The 23,400-nt window shown below is 32.7% G+C and overlaps 1 protein-coding gene across 1 annotated transcript; it reads right to left on the bottom strand.

Moving 5' to 3' along the window:
- Positions 1 to 21: 21 nt before the first annotated feature.
- On the bottom strand, positions 22 to 23,399 carry LOC127725227 (citramalyl-CoA lyase, mitochondrial-like). The gene is made up of 7 exons (XM_052232087.1): positions 23,343 to 23,399; positions 19,829 to 20,108; positions 10,095 to 10,283; positions 7,560 to 7,758; positions 5,806 to 5,919; positions 3,589 to 3,767; positions 22 to 3,075 (listed from the first exon to the last, which is right to left on the bottom strand). Exons 2-7 carry the CDS (start codon positions 20,105 to 20,107, stop codon positions 2,980 to 2,982), a joined length of 1,056 nt encoding a protein of 351 aa, XP_052088047.1. The 5' UTR covers position 20,108; positions 23,343 to 23,399; the 3' UTR covers positions 22 to 2,979.
- Position 23,400: the final 1 nt, after the last annotated feature.

Here is a 23,400-nt window from a genome sequence, read left to right as displayed (position 1 = left end):
ATGTACACAAGAACAACAATATAAACAAACATATACATTTTTATTAACATATTCATAGATCAGATGTTTGAAATATAAAAATCTAATAATATGTAACTAGCAGAGCTTTATAAATGACCATTACAAATTGGGATACTTTTCCTCAAGCATTCTGATTCATCTTTTACCTTTTTATTTCTTATTTCTCACTCAAAGACAGTAGCCCTTATATTTATGGTTACAGACTGTTTAAATAGTAAATATCATACTGGTGAAGTTCCCTTCTACAGGTCATATATATCTTAAATCACAACATATATAGAAAAAATGCTTTCAACGACTCCATTATGGAAGATGCACAACCTCAATAGGTTTGCATTTTTTCGTGATGTTACAAAGGGTTTAGGATTCATATGGCCCAAAATGTTAAAATCCTAGACGTCTTCCAAAATTGCACACATTTAAATGATGATCACGGGCAAGATTGTAAGTTCTATCATTCATGAAAAGCTTTTTGGAAAACGGTATCTCAATTTAACAAAAAAATCTAATGGATTAAACTAAACCCTGTTTTTTATGTTCTTCAACTTTCAACTTTGTATTTGATTTGACTTTCTTACTGTTTTGATTCATGTGCCACTGATGAGTATTATGTAGCATTTCTAGCGTACCAAATTATAAGTTCCATACATTTTTTGTACATGAGATTTTCCTACTCATGCTTCTGTATTTTCTGTCAGTATGAAATAATCAACCTTTTTCTTCTGATGCATTTCTTGATTATGTCCACTGTTCATTTAATACATTAAACATGTTGAAGGAAATTTTGATGACTGAGATATAAATACTGGCTATTCATTGATGTCTTGTTAAAAAAAGAAGCTATTTATCATGTTCATTGATGTCTAAATTATTTTCCCCCATTACAAATAACTGAGTACATTTTAATTTCTCAGTAAAATACTAAAAAAATTACATTAAAATTTGTTTTTCCTTCAACATTTTACCCTTTTGATCAAATTTACCCAATCCAGGTAGTAGTACAATAAAATGCCATGAAATTTGGAAAATTCAAATTAATGGAGTGATCGAAGTGAACCTGCAGAAAACATGACTATTATAGCAAGGATATACATCTAATAAGCATCTAATAAGCATATATACATAAATAGATATACATGTTACAAAACAAACTGAAACTACCCAAACTCAACAATTAACAATTTTATGAAAACTATTTTGAAGCACTACTTATAACAATATATTGTCTCAAAATATAAAATCTTGTACAAGGCTTATACGGTGACCTACAGTTGTTAATTTCTATGTCATTTGGTCTCTGGTGGAGAGTTGTCTCATTGGCAATTATACCACATCTTCTTATTTTTATATTAGGAACACGGTAGAATGTACATATACATAAAGCCAACAGTTATAAGGACAATACATTTTGACAGTGCAAATAGAGCAGTTGCAGTATGAAAAGGTTTTAATTTACACGGTAAATAAATAATTATCTCACTATTTGGTATTTACCATTACACAGATAATAAATAATATTTATATATAAGTCTTAATATCTTTGCATCGTTTGTTAATTTTGTTCGTTTGCTCTGAATTTTTGTTGGAGAATCAGATATATATTTAAATTAGCTAGTTGATTGTTTTGTGTAGACTCTTGTACATAAATATGGGAAAAGGGGCTTGAGGGTATGAACCAATGAGAAAGCATCCCAACCATTCAAAACAAATACACAATTTAACAACCATCTTGTTATATCAAATAGAAATTGATCTCTTGATTAAAGATAATCAATCCATTTTTACTCGGTAAGGGCTATTCCATTAAAACGTATGTTAGAGGGTAGGAAGGGACTTTCAAAATATCCCTACAACCAAGAACCATTTTTTAGATAATTTTGCATAATGGTAATAGACGCATACTGAAAAAAGACCCATGACCCACATTCAATAATTAAACTTCCCTTCCTACCCTCCCACATACATTTTAATGGATTAGCCCTAATAAACTTGCAAACTTTAGAACCAGTATCAAATGAATGATATCTACACACTGCAAGTAGATACAAAGTTATATTTAGAAATTGCCTGAAAGTTTAAACAATAAATTTTATTTTGAATGTTTATATTATATTCAGCATTTCCTACAGTCTTTATAATCAAAGAATTACTAAAAGAAAACTGTCAAAATCCACAGATTCCCTAAACTGTCTTGATCACCTGGAAACCCAATTTTACAATATTATTTTGGGAAAATCTAGGGCAACAACTCTAAACCAGTAAATTTACAGTAAAATAAAAAAAAAAAACACTTTAAAAAGGACTTTTAAGAACAGCCCATTCCATCTAAAGATGTCTACAATGTACAAATTATGCATTTAGAAAAATGTGGATTTATATAAAGGTACTATGGAAATTGTGGGAACTGATTCATATCTGAGAGCTTCAGTGAGATTCCTAATTTTATAATGAGCACTATAACAGTAATTATTAGTTTGTTTCTATGCTAAGACATTCATAATATTGATGATTTTACATCCCCCAGCTTTAAAATGCAACAAAAATTTCTTGATTCAACAAGGATTTCTAAAATATTATATAAAGAATTATTCATTTCAATTTGTTGCATATCATTTCAAATTGAAGGTATATCTTAAGATGTGTGAGGTTCTCTTGAAACCTTTCTTTTTTATGTATTGATTCCTTTTTCAAAAATAAAAAGTTTTTTATACTTGTAAAATGCCAACATGCTCTTAATGTCAAATGGCAAAAACATAGTGACAAGTCTACCCTAGAGTAATACTGGATAGAAAACATTCACCGAGTTAACAAACTGACAGGTGTCATAAGTATGGATGGTAAATAGTATTCTGTTTAGCAGTTTGAAATTTGTGATATGAATAAAATCTGTCTTTTCTTCAAATGTGATTGATATCACATGATATGTACTTTATGTGATTGGTATCACATAACCTGTACTCATGTGATTGATACTGCTTGAGCCATGCTGACAATATTTCTCGCCTGTAAAACTAGCGGCATATCAATCATCTTTCCATCAAAAACAAAGGCTCCCTAAAATATTAGAAATGATTTAAAAAGTAATAATAGTCATATATATCAACAACAAACCCTCCCTACATATAGACATTAGGCTGGTAAATAAATTTTATAAAATGACAATTTATGCCCATTCATGATCACATTATCAATGTGGGCACCAATTCTTCCAGCAGGGATATGACATAGCTATAAATTCTCAAATATTTATTATCATTGCTATCAGTTGAATGAATTATAAAATGAAAATATTTATGAGGCATTCATATAATTATCTGACCTGATTACAAAAATAAACCAAAACTCTCATTCACACAATATCTAATTTAACAATTGAACAAACCGCTTCAATTTATATAACAGTTGTATAACGTATGCCTATATTCAGTTATATGAAGTTTTTCTTTATCTATTGTATGGAGATAAAAAAAAGAAAAACAGATGCAATGGTCTATTTTCAGTGAAAGCTTAAAGAAAATTGGCCAGTCTACTGTGATAGTGTTAAAGTGGCATCCAATAAAACCTCACCTGTCCAGATTTTTGATGTTCATCAAAAGCTTGGATCATTTCTGTGGCCCACTGTACTCTTTCCTTTGAAGGAGAGAAAGCAGCATTGACGACGGGAATCTGATCTGGATGAATCACCTGCTTCCCTGTAAATCCCATCCTTGCTCCCTCTTCTGCTTGCTGTTGGAACCCAGCTAAATCTAAATTTACAGCTTTAACAGTTAATGCTTCTCTAGAAATAAATCGTTGTTATGTGTTAAGCAATGAAAACAAGGGGAGATGGATCATTTATTGAGTTAGTACAACTAAAATAATTGTACTAAAGGAAAATATTAGGAAGAGTGAACTACAATGTATTCCATCAGTCACAAAATGGCATATCTTACCAATGGAAAAATATTGAAACGCATACTAAAGGTAGTCAGGACAGACCTTTCAAAAATGAACAATGGGTAAAACTTTATTAAGATTGAAATTTCTAGTCTTATTCAACATTTGTTCAACATGATAATGAATTAAGCTACCTGTTTGTGCCCCTCTCCCCCCCCCCCCCCCGTTGCATAATTGTTGAAAATAAAAAATGAAATGAATGATGACACTGACTAACTTCTATAAAAGGAGATGTGGTATGATTCCTAGTAGAACACTTACTTAAGAGATGAAATCATTTGTATAATTTAGGTTACCAATACATAGTGTGGACTTTCAAATATTCTGAAGACACCTTAATCTTGGATTGGTTGTTGTTGGCTTGTCCGAACACAAACATTTTTTGAGTATTGAGGTTGGTTTTTAATCGTTGATATGGGTGTATTATTTTTTTTATTTATTCATTTCTAAATTCTTTTTGAAATGAGATAAGTGAATATAAACAATATTCAGACATTTATTGAAATAGGAATCACGGAACTATTAAACTAAGACTATAAAACTGTGTGTGGTTTATTCTCATTTTAAGAAGTATGAGAGTTATCCAAAAAAAGATGCTTTAGATTTTTTTAAGGCTTCTAAACTTTAAATAAGTTCCCATGACAAGATTAGCTAATCAATCCTATCAATACAATTAGGTTTCAATAGATAGTTTCATAAGCTAATTTAAACTTTAGAATTCACTTCAAGTATAAATGGCTCCGATGGCTAGAAAAGGGGTCCAAAATTAAAAATCTAAATACATCGGTAGATTCGGCATATCAAAGAACCCAAAAAATTCATTTTGATGAAATCAAACAAACTTTAATTTTGGACCCTTTGGACCTCAATAAGGAACAATTTAAAAATGGGACCCAAAAATCAAAAAATCTAAATACACAGTTAGATTCAGCATTTAAAAGAAACCCAAAAATTCAAGACTTTGAATTAAACCCCGTTGAAATTGGTCAAGAAATATTTAATTTATAACAAGCATTAAGAAAGTATAGTTTTCGGCCCTTAATTCCAAAAAATTTTGGGCCATTACCCCCAAAATCAATCTCAACCTTTTTTTTGGTATGGAATCTTGTGGTACAATTCAATACAGATCCATACACTTATACTCAAGATAAATTCCAGAAGCCAGAAAATCCTTGTGTTTTGGCCCCTAATTCCTAAATGGTTTGGGCCATAACCCCCAAAATCAATCCCAACCTTCCTTTTGAGGTATGGAACCTTGTGGTACAATTTCATACAGATCCATACACTTATACACACTTTTGTCCTGAGACAAGAAAAATGCTGGATTTTTGCCCCGTTTTTGGCCCCTAATTCCTTAACTGTTTGGACAATAACCCCCAAAATCAATCCCAATCTTCCTTTTGTGGTATGGAACCTTGTAGTACAATTTCATAGAGATCCATTCACTTATACTCAAGTTACTTTCTAGAAACCAAATGTCTACAGACAACAATTTTTTTGCAGTTGTATAAAAACTATTATTTTGCTTAAATATATTGCCATGGCCAGAAAGGCTAGTTGTATAATTTCAAGATTTTACTTAAAACAAGTTCCAGGAGTTAAGCAAATACAAACTTACAATTCAAAACAAATAACTTCCCAAGGCTTGTAAAGCTAATACAAATTTATCTTTCACTTTAAGTCAGTTCCCATCATATCAAATGTACATGTATATGTACGGTAGCCTGAATCCATTGTACAAATCGAATTGAATCAAACTTCTTTATTTCTAATTAAAGGGCCCATTAGAGCATGTATATTATCCCAATGTGTGCCTCTGGTGCCTTTCTAAACAGAGAATCTATTTACCTTTGTAATCTATGTAGACAAGATCAATGGCCTGTAGTCTGTATGTCTTAGCACATGTGATTATCTTCTGACGAGCGTATAATAGTTCTTTTGCATCATTAGTTCTTGTAGCACCTGAAAAAGTATTTTCAGTGTGGTTTATTTCAGTCTGAATTAATAAAGACTGTAAAAACTTATGTATTGTATACCATATAAACATAACTTCCCCTTTTTGGTATGAAACAGAATGAAGCCTTAGCTGTAGAGACACTGGAATATATATAAGGTAAAATATACTTTAACCAATTTCATTCTAAAGGACTGCATGTCTGACTTAAGGATGTTCGCTACTCTTGTTTTTGACTTTTTGTCAGATATTCGGAATCCTCTAGTTTTATCCATGTTAGTTCCAATAAAAATTTTGCCCCCTAATACCTATTTTTCTTTTCATAATTTTATTACATATAGTTTAAATAGCCATATTTGAAAATGCTATAAAATCCTTGTTATTTTTTCATAATTTTTTTAAAGAAAAAGGGTGCCAATGTTAAATGTATGAAAAGTCTAGAGAGAGTTATTTCCCGCCAAATTTTCAATTGCTAATATCTCGAAAACAAGCACACGGACCCTTCATTTTTTTCTGCTTTTTTAGTTCCTTTATTTATATACTATCAATTTATAACAGTCTTTTAAAAAGCTTGTTATTTTGAAACAGAGTAGCGAACATCCTTAACAATATCTTTATGTGTATTGTACATGTACTAACCTTTAACCTATTACACCAATTTCCAGTTGTTTTGTGAGTTAATGTTATACCGGTTGACCTGAGGTCAATCTGTGTAAATGACGTCATTTAACGCTTAGTTCTTACTGTGATGTTATCATGTTAGGGCTATTCCAGAAAAAAATATATAGGGGGTTGGAACGCACTTGAATTATTTGTGTATGGGTGGGGGCAGGTCATGAAAGTTCAAATTGCATGGTTATGCATAGTAAAATGCAATTATGTGTGGGTGATGGCCATAAAAAAAATTCCATCCAAATCCCCACCCCCATATTGTTTTTTCTGAAAAAGACCTAAGCATCGTGACATAGGAAATGTATGGGAAGGTGCATGAATTCGAAAATCGTCTATGGGATTGGTATTTATTCTTGTGATTTAATAATTAGCCATGAACAAATCTTTCAAAAATTCAAAGCTTGGAGGTTATTTGACATTTACCTGGTAAGGTCAGAGAGAATGTTACATATTGTAAGCAGTCATAAAATACGTAACATTCTCTCTGACCTTACCAGGTAAATGTCAAATAACCTCCAATCTTTGAATTTTTGAAAAATTTGTTCATGGCTAATTATTAAATCACAAGAATTTATAAAATCGATAATAATTGGAACATGGACATTCTGTGATCTGTGATGTTTTATGAAAGGCAGGACTACGTATACTACACCTGAAAATTAAGAAGAAAACAACCAGGTTATTTATACAAGAAGTTTACCTGTTCAAACAATGAGTTTATCACTGCTCACTTTGAATAATAAGTGTATATGATACCTCCATTGGTAATTTGGGGAGAGAAACATGTTTCTACTATATATAGAGTGATACCGTTACGTACAGGTGTATTCTTCAAATGCTATCAATACCAAGCAAAATTACATTTTAAAGAGTTAAACCATTTTCAACCAAAAATATTACTTCTTACATCATGGGTACTTTATACATGTCATAGATGAAGAAAAGAGACGTGGGGTCACAAAAATTATAACCATACCAATATCAGCACAGAAATCATCAGATCCAAACACAACACCTTCTAAGGTATACAGCTTCTCAGATCTGGCTAGTGATGAAGCCTGGAGAATCACATCCTTAAGGTTCATTAGACCGACAGCACTTTCTACCATCGTTATCAAACTAAACTTCTCTGCCTTCTGTTTCTCTGACAGTATCTCCTTAATTCTTTTGGTAAACTTTAAAAAAAGTAGAGAAATATATCTGTACATGTTTATTATCAGTAAAAGTTAGTCAGAATATGACGCTTTTTCATATTTATCATATTTTACATCACTTCATGTTATTTATCGAGTTATTTACATTATACATGCATGTTCAAGTTCAATGAGAAATGTTTACAGCTTCATATTGAACTTTTTGTGATTTATTTTGCTTTTTTCCTATTTCAATTAAGTATTCACATTCACATACTATGAAAGCATAATTGTTCAAGGGTACCAAATTTTGTGGTTGCCTCCAACCAATGCACCAATTTAGTACCCCAAAAAACTTCATGCTTTCAATCTTGTCTAGATGTGTTATTAAAGCATAAAACCATGAATTTATAACCTCATGATCTTACAATAATTTTGTTAAACACATGTTAACACAAACCATGAATCACAAAACATGAATTTATAAACCAACAATCTAACATTGATTTCACTAAACGTGACTTTTAACCCCATGATCAAAGTTACATGTGTATTTTCACAAAAAATGAATTTATTTATAGCCCCACAATCTACATGATCTAATTATAATGTTTTACATGTACTATGACCAAGATCTAACAATGTTTTACATGTACTATGACCAAGATCTAACAATGTTTTACATGGACTATGACCAAGATCTAACAATGTTTTACATGGACTATGACCAAGTTCTAACAATGTTTTACATGGACTATGACCAAGATCTAACAATGTTTTACATGGACTATGACCAAGATCTAACAATGTTTTACATGGACTATGACCAAGATCTAACAATGTTTTACATGTACTATGACCAAGATCTAACAATGTTTTACATGGACTATGACCAAGATCTATCAATGTTTTACATGTACTATGACCAAGATCTAACAATGTTTTACATGTACTATGACCAAGATCTAACAATGTTTTACATGTACTATGACCAAGATCTAACAATGTTTTACATGTACTATGACCAAGATCTAACAATGTTTTACATGTACTATGACCAAGATCTAACAATGTTTTACATGTACTATGACCAAGATCTAACAATGTTTAACATGTACTATGACCAAGATCTAACAATGTTTAACATGTACTATGACCAAGATCTAACAATGTTTTACATGTACTATGACCATGATGACCAAGATCTAACAATGTTTTTCACAAAAATATGAAAATTAATAAACTATTTAACAAAAAATCATGAACAATGATGAAATGAAAATGAAATCCCACATTAAAATTTAAAATATTCAGTGAGTCTTTGATATTTCCTGTAAAGATAATTAAAATGTGATAAAGCCAATAATTTAGCAGAAAAATGAAGCTTTAAATTTGACAGCTGTTTTATCATGTTTATATATACAATACCCATTGACATAGTCTTATTACTCATTTCAACAGACTGTTTCGTGTTACAGGTTTACACAATTAAGTTACATTGTGTATGATGCTTTTTTATCATGTTCTTAAATTGGATATATATATATATATATATATATATATATATAAAAGTCTAAATTGAAAACAACGTTCAAACCTATGATTGCGTTGGATAAAAACCGCAATTTTTATACCTGTGCATGTAAAACAAATTTCTTGGTAGAGGGGTCTAAATACAGCACAAACAACAATTTCAAAAAGACCAAAAAAAGTGAAAAAGTCTATTTTAACAATACGCATTTGACTAACAGGTCGAACAACTGATGTTCTTAAACCCTGCTGACTGCCATTGGCGAATGCCAAATAAATTGATCACCAGATCTAACGAAATGGATCTTAATATTAATTCAATACCAAACAGAAAACAATAAACTTGTGGAAAAGATAGTATACCGCAAACATGAGGTGCAAAATTTTGTACACCATATCTGGATTTTCGACAATTGATGTCTCTTCAGTGATGTAAGGGATCGAAACGGTATTTGGAAGGCCATATAATTTACCTCAATTTGGGATTGACTCTTGAATTTTAAAGAGTCGAAATAGGATGAACGGATCATATAAACCCGAAGGAAAAATATATATTATATATATATAAGTACGTCTGAACCAGTGACGACTCTACAACAGATTTTATCCATCGGATCACCAGCAGTGATGGTGATACAAGGCTGAAAATACATTCTGTATATATAATTCGTCTAAACAACAACCCACCAATGTTAGATCTGTAAATTTGCGGTATATATATATATATATATATATACTATATATAAGATACAGGAATTTATTCACAAAAATATTCATGTTATATGAAAATTTAATGTTTATCATAAAGATTGAACCAACTAAATTATAAAAACATTAATTATACAAACTCTATCTATTTCCTCAGGTGTGTCAACCTTTGGTAACATCAAGGTTTTTGGTGGATGTTCAGATTTAAACACAACTTTCAAATCTTCCTCCATCAATCCACTACTAACTGGATTTACCCTAACAGTAATGTCTGTCTTACATCCTGCCAATGATCCCAGACAATTGGCAATAGTACTCCTTGCTTCAGACTGAAATTAAACATATGCACATTAGATCCCAGGCAATTGGCAATAATTTCCTTGCTTCAGACTGAAATTAACAGTTGTACATTAGATCCCAGGCAATTGGCAATAGTATTCCTTGCTTCAGACTGAAATTAACAGTTGTACATTAGATCCTAGACAATTGGTTTTAGTATTCCTTGCTTCAGACTGAAATTAACAGATGCACATTAGATCCCAGACAATTGGCAATAGTATTAGTTGCTCCAGACTGAAATTAACATACAGTACACACAGAGAGGATGTAATCTCATACTCCCAACACTGATTCTGGTGTAACACAGTGTCACACTGTGAAACACAGATTTCTCTCCCAAAAAACACCAAGTAATTACTCCCATCTGGGAGGGTTTTATAACCTGTTGATTGCAGGTAAGAGTAATAAAAATCAACAAAGCACGTCTGCATGGTCTGACAGTGACATAATTACATGTCAACTATTCTCTCACTTCTTCCTATTTCAATCATTTCCTATTTAGTTTTATTTCTGAAAGCTATAAAAAAAGGTTAACGAAATGATTTTTAAAATTTTTATACAAATATGTATTTTTAGATTGGAAAATTATTTACATTCTTTCATAATCTCATAATCAAGAATGGCAACTTGATATTTACAATAAGTTGTATTCATAGTCAATGATAGTCAGTTTAAACATATAGATATTAGTATATACATGGTTTAAAAAATAATAGTAATGATACAAAAAAAAATAATGAATAAAATAAAATAATGTAGATAAATTACATATATATATATTATATTTATATAATCTTCCTTTATTTCTTATCATTTAAATTTAGAAAAAACGATTGAATAAATTCAATTAAAATATATGTCTTTATTTTCTATTAATAATACTCCACTTACAGGTGATGTTTTGTTTGTTTTTGTATGTTTCTTAGGTATGAAAACCCAACACTGTCAGAACAAATGCTGAATATAATTTTAATGAATAAAGTTGTACAGGATTCTTTAATAAAATCAGATTATAATATGTCTCTGATTAAATTTAATAAATCTCACACTTTTCATCATTTTTGTGACTGTCATTTAATGACAGGAAACACAAGAAATGTTTATTGTAGTCATCAACTACTGGCACACTTCAAAGGTAATCATAGCAATAAAAATCCTGTTGTTGGGAGAAACCACACCAAGGTAATAAACAATTAAGGAGTTTTAGGGAGGAATTACTCCAAGTTTCTCCCAATTTCCTCCCAAGATTTGGAGAGAGTTGCTGGAGTTTCTTGGTGTGACACCAAGTTTTTACACAGTGTAGGGAGTATGAGATTACATCCTCTCTGTGTGTACTGTATGTACATTAGATCCTAGACAATTGGCAATAGTATTCCTAGCTTCAGACTGAAATTAACAGATGTTCATTAGATCCTAGACAATTGGCAATAGTATCCTGAGCTTCAGAATGAAATTAACAGTTGTACATTAGATATCAGACAATTGGCAATAGTATTCCTTGCTTCAGAATGAAATTAACAGATTTTTATTTGTAGATATCAGTCAATTGGCAATAGTATTCTTTGCTTCAGACTGAAATTAACAGTTGTACATTATTAGATATCAGACAATTGGCAATAGTATTCCTTGCTTCAGACTGAAATTAACAGTGGTACATTATTAGATATCAGACAATTGGCAATAGTATTCCTTGCTTCAGACTGAAATAAACAGATATACATTAGATCCTAGACAATTAGCAATAGTACATGTAGTATCCAGAGCTTTAGACTGAAATTAACAGATGCACATTAGATCCCAGGCAATTGGCTATAGTATTCCTTGCTTCAGACTGAAATTAACAGTTGTACATTAGATCCTAGACAATTGGCAATAGTATTCCTTGCTTCAGACTGAAATTAACAGACGCACATTAGATCCCAGACAATTGGCATTAATATTAGTTGCTTCAGACTGAAATTAACATATGTACATTAGATTCTAGACAATTGGCAATAGTATTCCTAGCTTCAGACTGAAATTAACAGATGTTCATTAGATCCTAGACAATTGGCAATAGTATCCTGAGCTTCAGAATGAAATTAACAGTTGTACATTAGATATCAGACAATTGGCAATAGTATTCCTTGCTTCAGAATGAAATTAACAGATTTTTATTTGTAGATATCAGTCAATTGGCAATAGTATTCTTTGCTTCAGACTGAAATTAACAGTTGTACATTATTAGATATCAGACAATTGGCAATAGTATTCCTTGCTTCAGACTGAAATTAACAGTGGTACATTATTAGATATCAGACAATTGGCAATAGTATTCCTTGCTTCAGACTGAAATAAACAGATATACATTAGATCCTAGACAATTAGCAATAGTACATGTAGTATCCAGAGCTTTAGACTGAAATTAACAGATGCACATTAGATCCCAGGCAATTGGCAATAGTATTCCTTGCTTCAGACTGAAATTAACAGTTGTACATTAGATCCTAGACAATTGGCAATAGTATTCCTTGCTTCAGACTGAAATTAACAGACGCACATTAGATCCCAGACAATTGGCATTAATATTAGTTGCTTCAGACTGAAATTAACATATGTACATTAGATTCTAGACAATTGGCAATAGTATTCCTAGCTTCAGACTGAAATTAACAGATGTTCATTAGATCCTAGACAATTGGCAATAGTATCCTGAGCTTCAGAATGAAATTAACAGTTGTACATTAGATATCAGACAATTGGCAATAGTATTCCTTGCTTCAGAATGAAATTAACAGCTTTTTATTTGTAGATATCAGACAATTGGCAATAGCAAATGAATAGTATTCCTTGCTTCAGACTGAAATTAACAGTTGTACATTATTAGATATCAGACAATTGGCAATAGTATTCCTTGCTTCAGACTGAAATTAACAGTGGTACATTATTAGATATCAGACAATTGGCAATAGTATTCCTTGCTTCAGACTGAAATAAACAGATATACATTAGATCCTAGACAATTAGCAATAGTACATGTAGTATCCAGAGCTTTAGACTGAAATTAACAGATGCACATTAGATCCCAGGCAATTGGTAATAGTATTCCTTGCTTCAGACTGAAATCAACAGATGCACATTAGATCCCAGACAATTTACAAGTCTGAAGAATTCTAAATTGTTGAAATGAAACATGTCTACATAAACCTGTCCCAATTAATCATATTGAGATATCAAGACAAGAAGTGTGGTTGTTTATGAATCTTATTTTTCCCATTTTTCATGTTGATAGCAGATCTATCATCCTTGAAAGTCTCTTTTTAATTCATTCATGCAGATGATTTTGCATGTGACAGGTGACAATGCATGGTTTCATTGATTTGGGTACTAATTTATGATTGAAGACTATGTGTCGTTGACATCCTAGATGTTTTATTTTGGTATGTTGTGGTGCTGGATTGCTGTCTAATTAACTTTGTATCAGTCAGTTTTTAAGATTTTTATCAATATGTTAGATTATTATCAGCAACCTTCTGGAACTAGCTTCTTACTATTGTTGAAGGTTGTACTGTAACATTGGTCAGCAACCGTCTGGAACTAGCTACTTATTATTGTTGAAGGTTGTACTGTAACATTGGTCAGCAACCTTCTAGAACTAGCTACTTACTATTGTTGAAGGTTGTACTGTAACATTGGTCAGCAACCTTCTAGAACTAGTTACTTATTATTGTTGAAGGTTGTACTGTAACATTGGTCAGCAACCTTCTGGAACTAGTTACAAACTATTGTTGAAGGTTGTACTGTAACAATGGTCAGCAACCTTCTAGAACTAGCTACTTACTATTATTGAAGGTTGTACTGTAACATTGGTCAACAACCTTCTGGAACTAGTTACTTACTATTATTGAAGGTTGTACTGTAACATTGGTCAGCAACCTTCTGGAACTAGTTACTTACTATTATTGAAGGTTGTACTGTAACATTGGTCAGCAACCTTCTGGAACTAGTTACTTACTATTATTGAAGGTTGTACTGTAACATTGGTCAACAACCTTCTGGAACTAGCTACTTACTATTATTGAAGGTTGTACTGTAACATTGGTCAGCAACCTTCTGGAACTAGTTACTTACTATTATTGAAGGTTGTACTGTAACATTGGTCAACAACCTTCTGGAACTAGCTACTTACTATTATTGAAGGTTGTACTGTAACATTGGTCAGCAACCTTCTGGAACTAGTTACTTACTATTATTGAAGGTTGTACTGTAACATTGGTCAGCAACCTTCTAGAACTAGTTACTTACTATTGTTGAAGGTTGTACTGTAACATTGGTCAGCAACCTTCTAGAACTAGCTACTTACTATTGTTGAAGGTTGTACTGTAACATTGGTCAGCAACCTTCTAGAACTAGCTACTTACTATTGTTGAAGGTTGTACTGTAACATTGGTCAGCAACCTTCTAGAACTAGCTACTTACTATTGTTGAAGGTTGTACTGTAACATTGGTCAGCAACCTTCTAGAACTAGCTACTTACTATTGTTGAAGGTTGTACTGTAACATTGGTCAGCAACTGTCTAGAACTAGCTACTTACTATTGTTGAAGGTTGTACTGTAATATTGGTCAGCAACTGTCTAGAACTAGCTACTTACTATTGTTAAAGGTTGTACTGTAACATTGGTCAGCAACCGTCTGGAACTAGCTACTTACTATTGTTGAAGGTTGTACTGTAACATTGGTCAGCAACCGTCTGGAACTAGCTACTTACTATTGTTGAAGGTTGTACTGTAACATTGGTCAGCAACCGTCTGGAACTAGCTACTTACTATTGTTGAAGGTTGTACTGTAACATTGGTCAGCAACCGTCTGGAACTAGCTACTTACTATTGTTGAAGGTTGTACTGTTACATTGGTCGGCAACCTTCTAGAACTAGCTTCTTACTATTGTTGATGGTTGTACTGTAACATTGGTCGGCAACCTTCTAGAACTAGCTACTTACTATTGTTGAAGGTTGTACTGTAACATTGGTCAACAACCTTCTAGAACTAGCTACTTACTATTGTTGAAGGTTGTACTGTAACATTGGTCGGCAACCTTCTAGAACTAGCTACTTACTATTGTTGAAGGTTGTACTGTAACACTGGTCAGCAACCTTCTAGAACTAGCTACTTACTACTGTTGAAGGTTGTACTGTAACATTGGTCACCAACCTTCTAGAACTAGCTACTTACTACTGTTGAAGGTTGTACTGTAACATTGGTCAGCAACCTTCTAGAACTAGCTACTTACTACTGTTGAAGGTTGTACTATAACATTGGTCAGTAACCTTCTAGAACTAGCTACTTACTATTGTTGAAGGTTGTATTGTGATGTTGGTCAGCAACCTTCTAGAACTAGCTACTTACTATTGTTGATGGTTGTACTGTAACATTGGTCAGCAACCTTCTGGAACTAGCTACTTACTATTGTTGATGGTTGTACTGTAACATTGGTCAGCAACCTTCTGGAACTAGCTACTTACTATTGTTGAAGGTTGTACTGTAACATTGGTCAGCCACCTTCTAGAACTAGCTACTTACTATTGTTGAAGGTTGTACTGTAACATTGGTCAGCCACCTTCTAGAACTAGTTACTTATTATTGTTGAAGGTTGTACTGTAACATTGGTCAGTAACCTTCTAGAACTAGCTACTTACTATTGTTGAAGGTTGTACTGTAACATTGGTCAACAACCTTAGAACTAGTTACTTACTATTGTTGAAGGTTGTACTGTAACATTGGTCAGCAACCTTCTGGAACAAGCTACTTACTATTGTTGAAGGTTGTACTGTAACATTGGTCAGCAACCTTCTAGAACTAGCTACTTACTATTGTTGAAGGTTGTACTGTAACATTGGTCAGCAACCTTCTAGAACTAGCTACTTACTATTGTTGAAGGTTGTACTGTAACATTGGTCAGCAACCTTCTAGAACTAGCTACTGTAAATTCAGAAATTATTGCGATGTTGGTATTATTACGAAAAATGCGACAGGGTTATAATCGCAATAATTTAAACTCGCATTTTGAAATTTTTTATATGAATTTAACAGGATTTTTCTCAATATCGCAAAAATTAAAATCGCATTTTTGTCTAAAATGACAAAATCGCAATAATAAATGCACGCAATAATTTCTGAATTTACAGTACTTACTATTGTTGAAGGTTGTACTGTAACATTGGTCAGCAACCGTCTGGAACTAGCTACTTACTATTGTTGAAGGTTGTACTGTAACATTGGTCAGCAACCTTCTAGAACTAGCTACTTACTATTGTTGAAGGTTGTACTGTAACATTGGTCAGCAACCTTCTAGAACTAGTTACTTATTATTGTTGATGGTTGTACTGTAACATTGGTCAGCAACCTTCTAGAACTAGTTACTTACTATTGTTGAAGGTTGTACTGTAACATTGGTCAGCAACCTTCTAGAACTAGCTACTTACTATTGTTGAAGGTTGTACTGTAACATTGGTCAGCAACCTTCTAGAACTAGCTACTTACTATTGTTGAAGGTTGTACTGTAACATTGGTCAGCAACCTTCTAGAACTAGCTACTAACTATTGTTGAAGGTTGTACTGTAACATTGGTCAGCAACCTTCTAGAACTAGCTACTTACTATTGTTGAAGGTTGTACTGTAACATTGGTCAGCAACCTTCTAGAACTAGCTACTTACTATTGTTGAAGGTTGTACTGTAACATTGGTCAGCAACCTTCTAGAACTAGCTACTTACTATTGTTGAAGGTTGTACTGTAACATTGGTCAACAACCTTAGAACTAGTTACTTACTATTGTTGAAGGTTGTACTGTAACATTGGTCGGCAACCTTCTAGAACTAGCTACTTACTATTGTTGAAGGTTGTACTGTAACATTGGTCGGCAACCTTCTAGAACTAGCTACTTACTATTGTTGAAGGTTGTACTGTAACATTGGTCAGCAACCTTCTAGAACTAGCTACTTACTATTGTTGAAGGTTGTACTGTAACATTGGTCAGCAACCTTCTAGAACTAGCTACTTACTATTGTTGAAGGTTGTACTGTAACATTGGTCGGCAACCTTCTAGAACTAGCTACTTATTATTGTTGAAGGTTGTACTGTAACATTGGTCGGCAACCTTCTGGAACAAGCTACTTACTATTGTTGAAGGTTGTACTGTAACATTGGTCGGCAACCTTCTGGAACAAGCTACTTACTATTGTTGAAGGTTGTACTGTAACATTGGTCGGCAACCTTCTAGAACTAGTTACTTACTATTGTTGAAGGTTGTACTGTAACATTGGTCAGCAACCGTCTGGAACTAGCTACTTATTATTGTTGAAGGTTGTACTGTAACATTGGTCAGCAACCTTCTAGAACTAGCTACTTACTATTGTTGAAGGTTGTACTGTAACATTGGTCAGCAACCTTCTAGAACTAGCTACTTACTATTGTTGAAGGTTGTACTGTAACATTGGTCAGCAACCTTCTAGAACTAGCTACTTACTATTGTTGAAGGTTGTACTGTAACATTGGTCAGCAACCTTCTAGAACTAGCTACTTACTATTGTTGAAGGTTGTACTGTAACATTGGTCAGCAACCTTCTAGAACTAGCTACTTACTATTGTTGAAGGTTGTACTGTAACATTGGTCAGCAACCTTCTAGAACTAGCTACTTACTATTGTTGAAGGTTGTACTGTAACATTGGTCAGCAACCTTCTAGAACTAGCTACTTACTATTGTTGAAGGTTGTACTGTAACATTGGTCAGCAACCTTCTAGAACTAGCTACTTACTATTGTTGAAGGTTGTACTGTAACATTGGTCAGCAACCTTCTAGAACTAGTTACTTACTATTGTTGAAGGTTGTACTGTAACATTGGTCAGCAACCTTCTAGAACTAGCTACTTACTATTGTTGAAGGTTGTACTGTAACATTGGTCAACAACCTTAGAACTAGTTACTTACTATTGTTGAAGGTTGTACTGTAACATTGGTCAGCAACCTTCTAGAACTAGCTACTTACTATTGTTGAAGGTTGTACTGTAACATTGGTCGGCAACCTTCTAGAACTAGCTACTTACTATTGTTGAAGGTTGTACTGTAACATTGGTCGGCAACCTTCTAGAACTAGCTACTTATTATTGTTGAAGGTTGTACTGTAACATTGGTCAGCAACCTTCTGGAACAAGCTACTTACTATTGTTGAAGGTTGTACTGTAACATTGGTCGGCAACCTTCTAGAACTAGTTACTTACTATTGTTGAAGGTTGTACTGTAACATTGGTCGGCAACCTTCTAGAACTAGCTACTTACTATTGTTGAAGGTTGTACTGTAACATTGGTCAGCAACCTTCTAGAACTAGCTACTTACTATTGTTGAAGGTTGTACTGTAACATTGGTCAGCAACCTTCTAGAACTAGCTACTTACTATTGTTGAAGGTTGTACTGTAACATTGGTCAGCAACCTTCTAGAACTAGCTACTTACTATTGTTGAAGGTTGTACTGTAACATTGGTCAGCAACCTTCTAGAACTAGTTACTTACTATTGTTGAAGGTTGTACTATAACATTGGTCAGCAACCGTCTGGAACTAGCTACTTATTATTGTTGAAGGTTGTACTGTAACATTGGTCAACAACCTTCTAGAACTAGCTACTTACTATTGTTGAAGGTTGTACTGTAACATTGGTCAGCAACCTTCTAGAACTAGCTACTTACTATTGTTGAAGGTTGTACTGTAACATTGGTCAGCAACCTTCTGGAACTAGTTACTTATTATTGTTGAAGGTTGTACTGTAACATTGGTCAGCAATCTTCTAGAACTAGCTACTTACTATTGTTGAAGGTTGTACTGTAACATTGGTCAGCAACCGTCTGGAACTAGTTACTTACTATTGTTGAAGGTTGTACTGTAACATTGGTCAGCAACCTCTTAGAACTAGCTAATTACTATTGTTGAAGGTTGTACTGTAACATTGGTCAACAACCTTCTAGAACTAGCTACTTACTATTGTTGAAGGTTGTACTGTAACATTGGTCAGCAACCTCCTAGAACTAGCTACTTACTATTGTTGAAGGTTGTACTGTAACATTGGTCAACAACCTTCTAGAACTAGCTACTTACTATTGTTGAAGGTTGTACTGTAACATTGATCAGCAAACTTCTGGAACTAGTTACTTTTTATTGTTGAAGGTTGTACTGTGACGTTGGTCAGCAACCTTCATGACCTTTTGGAACTAGCTACATGTACTTATTATTGTTGAAGGTTGTACTGTGACTTTTCCACTTTTGACCTTTACACCTTATTGGCTTATCATCAATTGACAATTACATTTTTCTATAGTTAATATAAATGAGGACTTTTTTAATTTGATCAGCTCTAGTGGAGAGTTGTCTCATTAATTGGAAATCATACTACATCTTCTCATCTTTTTAAAATATTTTGAGTAATTCAATGTATTCTACATTTAATTATTTATGAATAATGGTCAGTGATTGTTACCATGACTTCCTAATTTAATTAGCATTCTACCTTCCTGTTGGCTGCTACTCCATCTTCACAGTCTAAAACAACACAATCAACATCAAGGGAGACAACTTTGTTGATTTTCCTCTCATCATTGCCAGGGACATACAGTACAGATCTACGTGGAATATATTTTTTCTTATTATTATTCCCTACAGTGGAATACAAGCATCCAGGTGTGTATGATAACCTGGTATTCTGATTTCTATTCAAAATACTTCTTGTCAGTGTTGGTAGAATTATATCTTTATAACAGTGTCTGTGTAGGGCTAGGAGGATTTTCATTCTGAAAAAAAAATCATTATTTACAAATATGTAATACTTGTGTGGGACAGTGGCTGGAGTCAACAAGTCATAGGATTAGAGTTTTAAAAACTCCTTCCTGTTCAAAGCCAAAATTCTCCTTTTAAAAAACAGACAATATGAAAGTAGAGTCTGTGTCATGCTAGTTACAATAACTCAATATTCTTAGGTATAGATACAAATAAGCAAGATGTCCAAATTGTGGTCGGTGAAAAATGTATATCCTTTAATTAAGGTTTTGATGATAAACTTGAACGGTTGTAAGATGCAAGTTTTGTGCAGTTATAAAAGAAGTTCTAGTAAAAAAGAAGATATCCGGTATAGAAGTGCATACATATGGATATATTTATAGTTTGTGACAGGTGTCTGAAGTAGTATTATTTGAAATGTCTTGGCCTCAAAATGCTACCTAAGGTTACATACTGAATCTGCAGGAAGCAAGTGCCACCAAAATGAACACCAAAATAAATTCTAAATATATGTACATGTATAAATGTGCTTTCAATTTATAACTGCTATATGTTCAATAGAAAATTTTCTATTCATCATGTTCAAATAACTTTGTTCAAATATGTAAAACAGCATGTACTGACACAAAGACAGTACAAAGTATCAAGATGCTACACACAAAAAGATGTAATTTGCAAATTTTCTGTAAAATTTAACAGGTAACAATAACTGCAGGTAACAATAAAAAACAATAATATTGTTACCTGCAATTTCCGTATGAAATCCGGTCCCTGTCTGGAAGTACATTTCTGCAATTACTCTCAAAGGTAACAATAATTATTTCTTATTGTTATTTTTGGCATGTAATTGTAGCCAGTGCTTTTTTCAAATAGTGTATTTGTTCTATCGGAGGCGAAATTATTCATGTAACTCATAGATTAGTTATTATTTTCACATGGCCTGGGCCGTTATAGTCATGAATTTCATCCCTTGCTTATGCTCCGGATAAAATTTGAATAAAACAACCCTGGCCAAGTGAAAATTTCCAACAAATCTATGGTTTGCATGAATTATTTCTTCAGTAGTAATAGCCGTGGAACTGTAGCTCTTACATTTGTAGGTCCTTATGATATATTTTGACAAGTCCTTATGATATTTTTTTACAATTTGCAGACCCAAATTGTCAAAAAAATATCAAAAAGACCTAAGAACTACATTCAGTCAGAGCTCTGACATAAACAAGTCAGAATTGTCAAGACTTGTGCAAGTCAGATTATGCATTTTTACAAAGGAGTAATAGCATTTTTAGACTTTATAAAGTCAGAATATGCCTGACTTATTCAGGTCAGATAATGTTCAGTAGATTGTGAAGTTTCAGTATTTTAAAATTTGTAGCAAACCTTTGCAGTAAGTTACCGTGAATATTTGTATGATGCATAACAATACCAAAATCTATCTTTTCATGCTGGTTTTCTAGTAAATCCATTGTTTATGCAGAATATTTTTTACAATTTATCACAAATACATACTAACCATGCTAACATAAAATGGTTAATTTCATATAATTCCGTTTTTTTAGGGTCTTATTCATATTTTTTGTTGATAAAAAAGTGTTTGTGGAAACATTTTTTAACATTGTCAAGTGGATGGCTCAACTTTTAAATATGGGTGCATGGCCCAAAAAAGGTTGACATTTTAGGTTCATTTCTGACTTGTAGAAGTCAAAACTTTTGAATTTTTGTTTTGAGGAAAAAAATGCATAATGTTTCATCTGATTTGTAGAAGTCAGTTTTTGTTTCAAAATGATGGGAGGTAACTCATGACACAAAATATTCTGACTTCCACAAGTCACAAAATTCTGACTTGTTTAACATATTTATGTCGGAGCTCTGACTGACAGTTCCTTAGCTAAAGTAGTGACTATTTCTAGGTTTCCGAAAATTTGTGTTTTGTTGTTGACATTTTTTCTAATGATATGTTTACTTTTGGATTCTTCTTCTTCCAAATACGGGAGTAGACTCCTAGGTAGGACTGTAAAACTTCCAGGAACTTGTGTGCTATGTACATATGGACTTAATTAAAATTACAGTACTATAAACAATAAAGTAAAATAACATATATACATTATGTACAGTGGCTTTGGTGGTTTAATAAGTTGGAGTGGGTCCTTGAAATGTTAGAGTGGATATTCCAGTCAGAGATGGTGTTTGAATAAAAAGAATATTTATAGAAGCCTTTATTAGTTCCAATTTGCCAAAATTTATGTTGCCCGCTAGTACGTCTATCAGATTTTGTTAAATTGTCCTTTGGAACTTCTACTAACCCCCAATTAATTTTATATAACATTGTTTATCTAGCTTTTTTCTTCGATCATGTAAACTTTCCCATTGCAAAGAATTTATCATGTTTGAAACTGCACCCAGTGTTCTGTCTTTATAATCGTTATAGACAAATATGCCTGCTTTACAATGAACCTGCTCAACATGTGTGATTTGGTGCTTAATGTACAGTTCCCAAACAGGGGAAGAGTATTCGACGACTGGATGGACAAGTAATGTGTACATAGCTTACGTGTGCAGTTTTTTAAAATTTCTACGAAGAAAACTTAGGTTTTATTTGCCTTATGTGTTCCCCAGTAAAGATCTGGCTTTTATATTGTTGTTAGGCTATTTACTGTCTTTAACAGATTCTAAAAACATGATTAGATTATGCAATGTATAATCAAAAGCAGAAGGGTTAATTTTTAGATATACAGTGAATGTATTAATTACATAACATTTTTCAGTATTATGTCATCTCCATGTGACATACCACAAGTAAACAAAACAAATGTGCCTATTTTAGAGCAATTGTACTATTAAGTATTTTATCTGACTTATGATTTACCTGGCAGAAGTCCAGTTTTATAATTAAACAGGAAAATTTCCATTTGTAAAAACCCCACTTTGCATTTCAATGTTCTTTACAAAACCTTACAAAATCAGTTGCATACGAAACAATGTAAAGATTGATATTTGATAACATTTCATATAACACATTATTTGACATGCATGATAACAATCAAACACGTGCATTTGTTTACACGGTTGCCTCCCCTAATTTTTGCATCCAAAATCTGTTATGTGCAAACTTCTCTTATTTAATCGATTGATTCATCGTTAGAATTGAAACTTCAAAAATTTAGTGTAAATATGGCCTTATAATCAAAGCATTTTATGCGGTGCACCGTTTTATAATGAGATAAAAGCAATAAAAAAATTGACTTTACCTTGCACACTAGCAGCAAATAAATCAATAGGTGGCGTAACTTGATTTCCGATTTATCA

This window comes from Mytilus californianus, unplaced genomic scaffold (assembly GCF_021869535.1).
Source record: "Mytilus californianus isolate M0D057914Y unplaced genomic scaffold, xbMytCali1.0.p SCAF_15, whole genome shotgun sequence".
Classification (NCBI taxonomy): Eukaryota; Metazoa; Mollusca; class Bivalvia; order Mytilida; family Mytilidae; genus Mytilus; species Mytilus californianus.
The sequence above is the reverse complement of the archived record's forward strand: the minus strand, read 5'-3'. Positions and strand labels throughout refer to the sequence as shown.

Coding starts and splice junctions, on each gene's coding strand:
- LOC127725227 (XM_052232087.1), bottom strand. CDS start 20,107: ATGAAAATCCTCCTAGCCCTACACAGACACTGTTATAAAGATATAATT. Junction 5,920..7,559: donor TGATTTCTGTGCTGATATTG/GTATGGTTATAA, acceptor ATACTTTTTCAG/GTGCTACAAGAACTAATGAT. Junction 3,768..5,805: donor TGTCTACATAGATTACAAAG/GTAAATAGATTC, acceptor CTGTAAATTTAG/ATTTAGCTGGGTTCCAACAG.